Source organism: Orcinus orca, chromosome 1, assembly GCF_937001465.1.
Source record: "Orcinus orca chromosome 1, mOrcOrc1.1, whole genome shotgun sequence".
NCBI classification, from domain to species: Eukaryota; Metazoa; Chordata; class Mammalia; order Artiodactyla; family Delphinidae; genus Orcinus; species Orcinus orca.
Window position 1 is genome coordinate 207,482,734 of NC_064559.1, and position 13,660 is coordinate 207,496,393.

The 13,660-nt window shown below is 42.8% G+C and overlaps 1 protein-coding gene across 19 annotated transcripts in view; it reads right to left on the bottom strand.

Moving 5' to 3' along the window:
* CAMTA1 (calmodulin binding transcription activator 1) overlaps positions 1-13,660 on the bottom strand; it is an 894,219-nt gene that overhangs the window by 442,138 nt on the left and 438,421 nt on the right. For all 19 annotated transcript variants that reach the window (XM_004272346.4, XM_033432830.2, XM_033432827.2 and 16 more), the window contains one exon: positions 3,105-3,240. In XM_004272346.4, the coding sequence (XP_004272394.1) occupies positions 3,105-3,240 (136 nt within the window). The remainder of the gene's footprint in view (positions 1-3,104; positions 3,241-13,660) is intronic.

Consider the following 13,660-nt stretch of genomic DNA (forward strand, 5'->3'; position numbering starts at 1 on the left):
TAGAAAATCACAACTCCAAGACCCTGGGCGGGACTGTCTGCCTCACCCAACGGTAGGGGCAGCTGGCTGGCGCCCTACCTGGCATGATATATGTACTAAGTCAGTGGGAACCACCTGACTGAATCCACTGAAGAAGGAAGCAGAGTCCAAACTGGGAAGCCCCCCTCCTGTGAGATGCAAAACCCACGTATATATGCATTGCAATTTCCCGGGTGGGAAGGCCCACCTGCCTACTGTCCCCTGCATGACAACTGGGCTTCCCAGCCACTGGTCCAGATCAGAGCAAATGCAGGAGAAACGTCGGTGAGATGTGGGGCTGCTCTCGCCGGATAAATCTCCCTTTGGGGCTGTTTAAAAATCATGCCCACGGTAGACAGTCCACAGCAAAGGACATCCACGAACACGAGAATGAGCTCATCCCCACGAATAACTAAGAAAAACCCAAGTTCAGACTGAACGGGGTATCATCTTTCACCCATCAGCGTGGGAGAGGTGCAGAAGTAATGGTCATTCTCAGTGCTGGTGGGCAGGTAGTTAGCACAGCCACTTGGGAGCCATTTGACAGCATCCAGTTAAACTGAAAATACTCAGACCCTACACCCAGCAATGCCAGGTCTGGGTTGCACACGTGCACAAGCAGACATGGATGAGAACGTTGACTGAAGTATCGTAACATTGGAAACCAGGAAAGAACCCAAAAGTCCACCGACCAAGGAGTGATTCAAATGCTTATACACTTGAATACTATAGAGCAGTTCAAGGGAAGGGGGATCTCAGAATCCAAAGGCTAAGAGAGAAAGTTAAGCTAGGAAACACTATGTTACACACACAATCCCCCCCAACTTTAAGAGCTTCACTTATGGCCCATCTCACCCAGGAAGCTCCTCTGATCATCCCAGCCCACTCTGAACTCCCAGGACACTCCTCTTAAACGCTCAGCCTTCTGTACTCCTCCGTACAGTTCATGACTTGTAGGTATGGACATGGTTACCTCCTCGATTTGAATGCGAGTCCCTGGGGCAGAGAATGCGGCTCCTAGGTTCTCAGTAGACACCACAGGGCCCTGCACAGAGTAGGGGCCACAGTCAACGTCTGCTGATCGACTCAGTGGGACAGCTCCCCAAGCCCAATGGGAGCGACCACCACACTTCACACCCACCTGGGGCCTCACTCTCCAAGAACCTGAAAACACACCCCTTGTGTTGCCGCTAAATTCCTCCAAGCCCGCCTCCCGCTCCTACTGCCCGGCTGTTGCTCACGTCCAGAAAGTCATGGAAACCCCGCACTGTCTTGTCCATCCCGTTCCTCGGTGGTCTGAGGGTCCCGGCTGCCCACACACACACACGTCTACATGTTAGACTGCAAGTGAGGAAGCCACGAGCAACTCCGAACATAAGGATGGCCTAAGAATAACCACAAACCATTCTTATTCCATCCAGTGAGGATTCTAACTTATAACAGGAGGGAAGAAAAGGAACACTGTGGCTTTTTTTTTTTCCCCTGAGCTTTGGTTGCTGCTGAGGAAGAATCCCACCCTGCTGTTACTTACAACCAGAAGTTCCTGATTTACATAGTACGGAGATGAAATATACCAGAGGCCCACAGGCATGGGGGCTGATGGCGAGGTTTGGGTGTGAATTCCCACGGCACAGTGGCCCCTCACGTGCCCCTCCCCCACTTCTCGCTTTCTATCTATTCCTCTGTCTAGGAGGATACAAGCAAAGCCCCACCTCCGTCAGTTGCGGTAACAATCGCTAATCCGTTTGCACTATCACCAGTCACAGTCCTGCAGTTGGGTTTGGAGCAGCATGTTCTGGTAATCTGCATTTGAATGTTTCGTGCAGTTGCTTCTATCGCGCCGTGCAAACACTGAGCCCAGGAGAACACGGGGAAGTGGGATTTCTCCTATCCCGCCTTTTTCTTTGTTCATCATCATAAAGCATTGTTACTAGGTGTTTAAAAAAAAAACGCAAAAGCGTAAAACTCAAGTTATCTCTCTCTGTGGAGCAATAGAATAAAAGCCATTGGATCTCTCTCTGTGGAGCAATAGAATAAAAGCCATTGGATGCTATTTTAACAGCCGTAAAAGTACATGATTAATATAGAGGAAGTCATAATGATAAAGTGCGTCACAAAGAACGTCGGCGTGGAGGGTGAGCCGTTGAACTCGAGTGGGTCCTGGAGATTAATCCTGACACACTGGAGGACCCAACGCACCAGCGGACTCTGGGAGCCCCCTCTCTGACCACTGTGAATTCCCAGGTGGCTCACAGCCAGCTTCCCAGCTCCTGGCCCAGGACAGCAGCTGGCATACTCCCGGGGAAGATCCTGTACAAGGATCACCAAGGAAAGCAGAGAAGTTGGTGCTCACCAACTCACTGCCCAGAATGCACCACGATTCACACCCTCTCTCTCCCGCTGTGACACACGGCTCAGGCCCTCAAACAATGGAAAAGAGGAACCGGGGGACGTCTCCATGGTTCCTCCAGAGTGAGAGCACGTGGGGTCAGGACGATACCAAGGGAACCAGACTGCACCCTGTCCTCCCGCAATCTGAAGTTTGCACAACATCCCAAGATGCTTCTACTGTGCCCACCTCTGTCCCAGCCCTGCAACACACCTTGTTATCCTTAATACCTGTGAGCTCCCTGAGGTTGCAACACCCAGTGGGAAACGGAAGGGTTCGTGAATAGAGAGAGAGAAGCCAGGCTCTGGTTGGGGATCACCACTCCCATGCGATCTGCTCAACAGAGGCGTCCCTGGCCACCTCAAGAGGGAGATGCCTTACACAGCTCCCTCTTTCCTCCCAAACTCTCAAGGCACCAGAAGCTCCTTGCGATTCTGCAAGAATCTTGCTGATCCCAATCTGTACACCAATGACTCTCAAGAAACAGGAGCGTCTTAGTTACATCTGGTTTCAGGGAAAACTTAAATGGCGACACGGGGTAAAAAGTTAGGAAAAAAGAAAAACAACAAACAGGGTCTTGACAAACAAAATACTGTTGACAGGAAATGCCTGGCATCAAATGACCCGAAACCAGTTCCATCCTATTGCAGCCCAGAAATGCCATCTGCAGAACAAGGGAGCCTTGTCTGCTCTTTACCTCTACTCCCTGGACCTTCAGTTTCATGTGGTCCTCTCTGGTCGTTTTCCCATCTTTCCTCTTTTTCCAGCAATACCCATCTTTCCTGTATTTCACTTTCTTCCTGTTGTAGAGGATCATTGAGCCATTCTGCGGTCTGGAAACAACAAATGGTTAAGTTACCAAGAGAACCGAGCAGAAGAAAAATTTATGAAGAAAGATATCGTAGACCAGTAAAAGTCTCTACAGAAGAGCAATATTCCACATTTGCTGGGACATAATTTTTCACCTTTTATTGCAGCTCCCTGGATTAACCATGTTTTTTTTTTTATCATAGAGAATTTTTATTTTTTTATTATTTTTTTAACATCTGTATTGGAGTATAATTGCTTTACAATGGTGTGTTAATTTCTCCTTATAACAAAGTGAATCAGCTATACATATACATATATCCCCATATCTCCTCCCTCTTGCGTCTCCCTCCCACCTTGTTACATTCTTTTTCTTTTTTTACATCTTTATTGGAGTATAATTGCTTTACAATGGTGTGTTAGTTTCTGCTTTATAACAAAGTGAATCAGTTATACATATACATATGTTCCCATATCTCTTCCCTCTTGCGTCTCCCTCCCTCCCACCCTCCCTATCCCACCCCTGCAGGCGGTATGGCCATGCAAAAACTGCTTGTGGATATGGTACCTAATGAATTAAATGTGTCAATGATAGGCTTAAAAAACATCCCCTTAGTAATATCCACTATCTAATCAGGATATATGGTGTGGGAGCCCGAGCTCTGCCCTGAAAAGTAGGAAAAGCAGAAAGAAAGCAAAAAGAGCCGGGAGTGTTACGGCAGCCGGCAATATCTTATCTCTTGTAGAAAGATTTTATGCACATTTTTTCATCCATCACCTAACATTAGTAAATAAATAAGTTTAACGCAGACACTAGATGACTACGTTAAGAACAGACCAATGGAGAAACTAGTCGCTGAGGCCAGACGCTCTTGATTCATTGCCTGCATTTAGATTCCTACTGGATGTGGAAGAGCCCTACAGCCCTTCTTCCCAAGCAAGCTAAGCACCTGATTCCTTCCCATTTGGGCTTCAGTTGTGAAAGGGCTCAGCACTGCCAGGCAAATGTGTCTATTCGGTCCACGACCACCATATCTTAGAAAAATAGTTACCCACTTGCTAAATGCTAAGAGTGGGATGGCCGTTCTCTGTGCCGTTTAAAAAGAACAAAGAGAATCTTGCATTTCCCTAGAAGACCCCAAGCGTCAACCACAAAGAGCAGAGGACGTTTACGCTCATCCGTGTAGCCGTAGCGGTGACAAACTGGTTTGGAGACACCAAGGAGACAAAGAACTAAACTCCCCTGGCAGCTGGGAGGGCAAGTGCTATGGTAAACCTTCCAGAATAACGCTCCGGCAGCTGGGGGCAGGTCCATCCTTTAAGGAAGATGCCCCCAAAAGCTACAAGACATGGCGCACCAGCCCTAGCCAGCTGTGCCACTCTCCACCTGAAGGCTCAACACAGAAAAAGGAAAGGGAAGTGATCTGTGCACCCAGGGGACCACACAGGCCTTCCAGCTCCTTCCTCGCCGGGGTAAGAGAGCTCCTGACACAAACAAAGCAAAGGAAGTGGTTTCTTCTTTTTCTTTTTTTAATCAATCTATTTTTTTATTGAAGTATAGTTGATTTACAAGGTTGTGTTCATTTCTGCTGTACAGCAAAGTGATTCAATTATACATATATATACATTCTTTTTTTAAATATTCTTTCCCATTATGGTTTACGATAGGATATTGGATATAGTTCTCTGTGCTGTACAGTAGGACCTTGTTGTTTATCCATTCTATATATAACAGCTTACATCTGCTGACCCCAAACTCCCACTCCATCCCTCCCCCAACCCCCCGCCCCCTTGGCAACCACCAGTCTGTTCTCTATGTCCGTGATTCTGTTTCTGTTTCATAGATAGGTTCCTTCTGATGCAAGTCGGCTCCTGTTCCTCTGCTGTGGCAGAGGTGAGAAAGCAAGCAGCCAGTCTTCCCCGGGGCTGGGGCAAGAGCCCCCACCCCTTTCTTTTCTTTTCCTTTGAACTATGGGCCACTTCACAGTTGGGCACAGAACGTTCGCTATTGATGTCTTACTATTCCACTGTCTGTAGAGGAAGAAAAAATCACTCCAGGTTGACAGCAGCTAATTGTAGTTCCCACCCAGCCGGGCTGTGCCATTCAGCGGCCAGGTGATGATTAAACAGCAATTCCATTGGAAATTATCGACTTTCAGCAGCGACTCCCAACACTTCATTGTTTGCCAATCACCGTGCGGTTGGTTTGTGTCAGTGTTGGTTTCCTCCCCAAGTCTGCGCCGACTAAAACAATGGGAAGCAGCTCCACGCGCTGTCACAACCTGTCACCTGACGGTATCTGTCTCGCACTTACGAGTCTGCACTGCAAACCTTACAGTCCTCTTTCATTTCTGAATGGCAGGCGGGCTGGAATACGGTCCCCACGGTGCCGGCCCCTTTCCACTTCAGCCCCGCTCTAGGTACAGGCACCCAATCTTCAGAGTGCTGTGAGTCCTCTCGCTCCCTAAAAGACCCATTAGAAGGACCCCAAAGTCCAACGGCTGCGCTTAAGCCACTGTCCAAGGAATAAGCAAAGGAAGACATCTCATCAAATAGACGGGCTCTGCTTGTCTCGCCCCCTCCAAACAGGAAAGAAGACACTCACGAGAGTGTTGCAGGGACTCCCTCAGTCCCAGAATACTCATCTGCTAAAGAAGACAGGACATTAATCCAATCCAGCTTCTCGTGAGCTAAGACAGGAAGTGTGATTTGCTCCATCCTCTTGCCCTATCTAAACATGGTCAGTGAACCTCAGCAGTGTCTTCAGGCCAACTGTCCACAGATCACAAACGGTATGACCCAGAGAGAGGGGACGCCCCCAGACACCATCATATCCACAGTCAGAATAACAACGGCACCCACCCGAGGAAACCCATCTTCCTCTGGTGACCTACCCTTTGCGTTCTGGGAGCGTGAGGGGCCCTGTCATCTAACACTTTCAGTAGGACATAATCCCACAGGGGACCAGAGTGTCCAACTTAAATGGCCTTAATAAATGGAATCATCATTTTAACTTGCAATAATGAGCAACCTAATAGTGTTTAATCTGCCACTCGGATTTTATTAGAACTTGCTCTGCTCTGCGTGATGGGGGAAGGTCCTCCCCGCACAGTTCACGGGTCCTGAGAATGGCAAAGGGAAAGCCAGACAGGCTGCACGCAGAGGGGCCCACGTGCCCCACGATGCAAAGGAAGTGAGGCTGCGCCACCTCCCAGAGCACAGTCAAGAGCAAGTCGGCGCTGGTGGGAGGGATCTGAGGAAGACAGGGGGCCAGAGCACTGCCCTGGGGAGAAGGAGAAGTGGGCCAGACCGTGAGAGAGGGGGGCCGTCAGGGGAGAGCTTTGATAAGTTTCATGACAGCATGAAAGGGAGCACCCATCTGAGAAGAGCAAAGAAGCAGGAATGGAGTTGAGGACAGAAGGTGATGGCAACTGCAAGGACGAGGCACAAAAGTCCTGCCACATGACAATGTCACCAGCTCCCAGTTACTGCCAGCGCTAGGGGAGCATGCCATGTGTGGCCTACGTCTGCTTCTATGTCTACATCTGCATCTATATCTACATCTACATGTCTACATCTATGCCTACGTCTACATCTATATCTACAATTACGTCTGTATCCAGTCTATATCTACGTCCGTATCTCCATCTATGTCTATATCAATGTCTACACCTGTGTCTACATCTACATTTATGTCCACATCTCTATGTCTATATCTACATCTACTTCTGTATCCATGTCTATATCTACACCTGTATCTCCAATATGTCTATATCTATGTCTACACCTGTGTCTATGTCTACATCTACATCTATGTCAACATCTCTATCTATGTCTACATCTACGTCTATGTCTATATCTACATCTCCATCCATGTCTACATCTCCATCTGTATCTTCATCTCCATCTATGCCTACATCTATATCTGTCTACACCTGTGTCTCTATCTACATCTATATCTATGCCCGTACCTACACCAATATCTATGTCTACACCTATGTCTGTATCTGTATCTATATCTCTATCTACATCTACATCTATGTCTCTATATCTCATCTATATCTCCATCTATGTCTACGTCTATGTCTCTATCTACATCTGTATCTACACCCACATCTATGTCTACACCTATGTCTGTATCTGTATCTATATCTACATCTATATCTGGATCTACACCTATTTCTATATCTATGTCTGTGTCTATAACCTACATTTTTTCATCCTCACAGCAACCCTACGAGGTAGGTATTATTACCATCCCCAACATAAAGATGAGGAAATCAAGACTTTCTAGCCAGAAAGTGACTGAGCAGGATTCACTTGGAGTCACTGTGACTCTCCAGAGCTTCCTCCAAGGCATGGACTGGGGGGCCAGTCCCGGTTTGAATCCCAGTTCTGCTCTACTGGCTGGGTGAACCCTGATGCCCTGAAAGCACCCCTCACCCAATGGACGGGGATTTGGTGGGTGGCTTCCCAGCTTCCTCACTTCCTGTCTGGGTTAGGATAACACAGAAGCCATCCAGACCTCCTCGCCCCATGGTTAGGATAACTCTAGGTACTCTGTACCGTCCCCCAGAGCACAAGCTCCAGTCACCCACTGTGGTGACTTGCTGGGAAAAAATACCCTTTCTTTGTATGCCTCCGCTTCCTCTCTCACGTTCATACTCCCCCTCTGTTGCTTCCTGGGACAACCTCTCAAATAAACTGCCTGTACTGACATCCTCATCTCAGGACCTCCTTCTGGGAGAAGCCGAACTAAGGCTGACAGTGTAAGAGGGTCTCAGGAAAACAATCGAAGTCCTCCATTGCAGCAGGGAGAGGAATGTCAAGGGAAAAAAGGTGAACAACCAGGAGGTTCTTTCTAACGGGAGGTTTCTAGGCAAGAAACCTTTTAATCTAAGAAACTAATAGTTAGCAAAGCCAGTAACACTTGGTGCAGTATGGTAAAAAGATCATGGGACCAATGGAAAATCTGCTGCAAATTATAAAAGTAAACAGGCAGGTATAAAATTAAGATACATAATCAACAAAATATATATGCTTATATAATAGCTTATGTGTGTGTGTTATATACACACACCCACATGTGCACACACACACAAATAAAACAGACAGAAGGAATGACAGAAGACGCCATTTACTAGAGAAAAAGAAAATGAAGTACCTAGGCATAAATATAATAAGAAATTCCCAAAACCTAAGGAGAAAAACTATCTAAAAGACACAAAAGTAGGTTTCAATAAATGAAGGTAAGAAAAAGTTAGGATCATAAAAATGTCAATCTTCCCAAAGTTAATTTATCAATGTAACATAATGGCAACAAGAATCCCAGTGGAGTATTTTTTCTGTGTCTAGAAAAATTTATTATAAAGTTTATTGGGAGGGGAAAAAAACACCAAGGACGGGCAGAAAGATTCCAATAAAGAGCACCAAGGTTTAGAGGCTAGCCCTACCAGCTATTAACACATTCTGTAAAGCCTCGCTCTCTCTCTCTCCCTCTCTCCCTCTCTCTCTCTCTCTCTCTCTCTCTATATATATATATATTTTTTTTTTTTTTTTTTTTTTTTGCGGTACGCGGGCCTCTCACTGTTGTGGCCTCTCCCATTGCCGAGCACAGGCTCCGGACGCGCAGGCTCAGCGGCCATGGCTCACGGGTCCAGCTGCTCCGCGGCATGTGGGATCTTCCCGGACCGGGGCACGAACCCGTGTCCCCTGCATCGGCAGGCGGACTCTCAACCACTGTGCCACCAGGGAAGCCCAAGCCTCTATATTTTAAAAAGTATAGAATTGTCATACAAATAAATAGCCAACAGAACAGAATAGAAAATCCAGAACTATCCCCACTTACATACACAAATTTAGTATACAGTGAAGGAAGTATCTCAAGTCAGTGGGAGGAGACTGACTTTTTAATAAGTGATGTTGGCATGTGGAAAAAAAGATAAAATTGAATCAATCCTTCACATCTTACACACAGCATAAATTCCAAGTGGACCAGAGATTTAAATGCAATAAAGAAAATCATACATTACTCTAGAAGAAAATGCAGGTGAATTTCTCTAACCTGAAAGTGGAGAAAACTTTCCTAAACATGATCAAAAATCTAGCAACAATGTGTGAAAGATAGGTACATCTGATCACATAAAAATGAAACCGCCAGACTATTTTCCAAAGTGGGTGCATGATTTTACATTCCCGCTAGAAATATATGGGGATTCCAAAGTCTCCCCACCCTCCCCAATAGTTGGCATTGTCTGTCTTTTGGATTATAGCCATCCTAGTAGGTGTGTGGTAGGGTTTTAATTTGCATTTCCCTAATGACTAATGATGTAGAGCATCTTTTCATGTCCTTATTAGCAATTCATGTAATTTCTTTGGTAAAATGTCTATTTGAATCTTTTGCCCATTTTAAATTTAGTTGTTTGTCTTCTTCTTTTTGAGTTGTAAGAGTTATTTACATAAAATCTGGTTACAAGCCCTTCATCAGGTATGTGATTTGCAAGTATTTTCTCCCAATCTATGTCTCTTTTTTTTTTTTAATTGCTTCTTTTAAGGAGCGAAGGGTTTCAATTTTGGTAGAGTACAATTTATCAATTTTTTCTTTTATGAATCATGCTTTTAGTGTCATACCTAAGAACTTTTTGCCTAACCCAAGGTTGCAAAAATCTCCCCTCGTATTTTCTTCTAAGAGTTTCATAATTTTAGCTCTTACATTTACATCTATGATGCATTCAAGTTCATTTTTGTGTATGGTGTGAGGTAAGGGCCTAAGTTGGTTTTTGGCACATGGATATCCAATCATCCCAGTGCCATTTGGTTTTGGTTTTATTTAAAAAAAAAAAAAAAAAAGGGTATCCTCTTCCCCAATGAATTGCTTTTGTACCTTTGTTGAACATAAATTGACCATAAACATAAGGCTTTATTTCTGGACTTCATATTCTCTTCTATTTTCTATCTTTATGTCAAGACTATACTGTCTTGATTGTTGCAGCTTTATAGTAAGCTTTGAAGTCGGGGTGATAAGTCCTCCAACTTTGTTCTTATTTTCAAAATTGTTTTAGCTATTCCAGGTCCTTTGTATTTCTGTATACATTTTAAGATTGGTTTTTTTCATGGACAAAATGAAAAAAAAATCTTAAAATGTATACAGAAATACAAAGGACCTAGAATAGCTAAAACAATTTTGAAAAATAAGAACAAAGTTGGAGGACTCATAGAAAAAATATTTGCAAATTATATGACCAATAAAGGGGTTAATATCCAACATTATAAACAGCTCATACAACTCAACATCAAAAAACCCTATTTAAAAATGGAAGAAGAACCGAATAGATATTTTTCCAAAGAATAAATGCAGATGGCCAACAGGCACATGAAAAGATGCTCAACGTCACTAATCATCTCATTGTGGATAACAATGAGATATCACGTCACACCTGTCAGAATGGTCATCATCAAAAAGAACACAAATAACAAATGGTGGAGAGGATGTGGAGAAAAGGAAACCCTTGTACACTGTTGGTGGGAATGTAAATTGATGCAATTACTGTGGAAAACAGCATGGAGATTTATGAAAAAACTAAAAATAGAACTACCATATGACCCAGCAATTCCACTCCTGGGTTTATATCTGAAAAAAACAAAAACACTAATTCAAAAAGATACATGCACCCCTATGTTCACAGCAGCATCATTTACAATAGCCAAGATATGGAAGCAACCTAAGTGTCCATCACAGATGAACAGATAAAGAAGATGTTGATATCTATACACAATGGAATACCAGTCACAAAAAAGAGTGAAATTTTGCCATTTGCAGCAACATGCATGGACTTGGAGGGCATTATACTAAGTAAAATAAGTCAGACAGAGAAAGACAAATACTGTATGATATCACTTATATGTGGAATCTAAAAAATACAACAAACTATTGAATATAACAAAAAAGAAGCAGGCTCACAGATATAGAGAACAACTTAGTGGTTACCAGTGGGAAGAGGGAAGGGGTGAGGGGCAATATAGGAGTAAGGGGTTAGAGGTACAACTATTAGGTATAAAATAAGCTACAAGGATATAGTGTACAACACGGGGAATATAGCAAATATTTTACAATAATTAAAAATGGAGTATAGCCTTTAAAAATTGTGAAGCACTATATTGTACACCTGTAATTTATATAATATCATACAACAACTATACTTCAATTAAAATAAAAGATTCATTCGACAATTTCTGCAACAACAATAACAACAACACAAAAGCCCACTGGGATTTTGACAGGGGTTTCATTGAATCTTGAAATCAGTTTGGACATAATTGCCATCTTAACAATAGTGAATCTTCCAATTGTTTCCTATCACAAAACATAGAATATCTCTTCACTTATGTAAATCTTTAATTTCTCTCAATAAGACTTTGTAGTACAGGTTTTACACTTTGTACATTAAATTTATCTAAGTACTTTATTCTTTGTGATGCTATTGTGAATGGAATTGCTTTCCTAATTTCATTTTTGGATTGTTCATTTCCACTGAAATAGAAATATGATTGATCTTTGTATATTGATCTTGTATCCTATGACCTTGCTAAACTTATTTATTAGTTCTGATAATTTTTTTGCAGATTCTTTCAGATCTTCTATGTATATAATCAAGTCACTTGTGAATAAATGTTGTTTCACTTCTTTCTTTCTATTCTAGATGCCTTTCATTTCCTTTTCTTGCCTTATTGCACTGGTTAGAACCTCCAGTACAAGGCTGAATAGAAGTGGTAAGAGGAAACACCCTTGTCTTGTTCTTCATCTTAGAGGGAAAACATTGTTTCACCATTAAGTATAATATGAACCATATCAAAGACTTAAAAATCATGTGAAAAGGACCCAGGAACCAACTTGAAGAGGCTCCCACTAACCAAAGATGGGACGATTTGAACATCAATAAGAATAGTAACAATGGATTAAAACACATTAAATATGTTTAAACCCATAAGTTCATAAATGATCTTAAAGAACACAAAAAATTAATTGATTATTGTTGGAGGATGGTAGCTATGTAATACATTATTTTGAAAACTAAAAAAAGAAAGAGAAGGAAGGAAAGGAAGGAAGGAAGGAAGGAAGGAAGGAAGGAAGGGAGGGAGGAAAGAAGGAAGGGAGAAAGAATCAGGCATTTATGCTACCTTCCCTGTACAAACTGTTCCTTTAAGTAGCAAACAGCAGAAGAGAAGACTTTCCCTATAAAAGTATTCCAGACAATAAATGAAGTGAGAGAATTAAAATATCACCATTTTGCAACCTCTAATGAATTAATGGATTATCAACAGTGACTGACATCACAAAAGAGATACAACCAGATAGTATGTGTCCCTGATGGAAGAACATTTTGCTGTAAGCAAAAAACAAAAAAAAACAAAAGGAACTTGAAATTATTCAGGCCTCTTGATCTAACTACAACTTTATAAGATCTACAGAGGGCAGATGAGCACAGTAAAAAGGACAGGGGGATATAGACAGCAAAATCCAGGCTGTAGGAAACTCTATAGGACAAACAACCTGGATTCTTCAACAAATTCAATGACAAAGAGTAGAGTGGGAAAAGTAGGAATGTACAGATTAAAAGAGACAATGAGATACATCAACCAGTCGCAATGTGTAAACCTTACTTGAATACTGAGCCAAACAAACTGTGAGAAAAAAAAAAGGCATTTGTGAAACAATTGGAATTTCGAACAGTGATTGGATACTTCATGATGTTTAGAATTATTATGAATTTTTAGAGTGATAATTATAGTGCAGAAGTATTTTGAAAGGTGATCATATGTAGAGAGAGAGATATAGATATATGTGTATATATGTATTAGAGATACATACTGAAACATTCACTGATGAAACTATACAGTCTAAGGTATGCTTCAAAATAACGTGTGTGGTGGGGTCTGTGTGTGGATGAGACAAGACTGGCTATCTTCTGTCTATCATAGTTGAAAGTGGATGATCAGTATACTGAGTTCATTATACTAGTTATTATACTAGTCACTATACTAGTCTTTCTACATTTGTAGATATTTGAAATTTTCCATAATAAGTTTTTAAAAAGAGGATGCTGATGGGATTTGGAGTGAGCCCTAGGCAAACCTTAAATCTTGGCTCAGCTCCTTATGAGCTGTGTGACCTTGAGCAAATTACCTGATCTCTCTGTTGCAGTAGACATAATGTACACAAGGTGCCCAGCATGCTGCTGGCCATAGATGACATGTTTTTCATGACTAATGATGATAATAAACCCGGCCCCCTTTGGCAGGGTTCCCTGCAGGAACCAATGATGGGACTTAGGAACTAATGAAATGGCACATTGTGGGGGTGCTTCTGGAAAACCCACCACGGGAGAGCCCCCCCAAACACTTGGGGCACACACATATGCATCCACCACTTTAGGGTGAAATATAGTT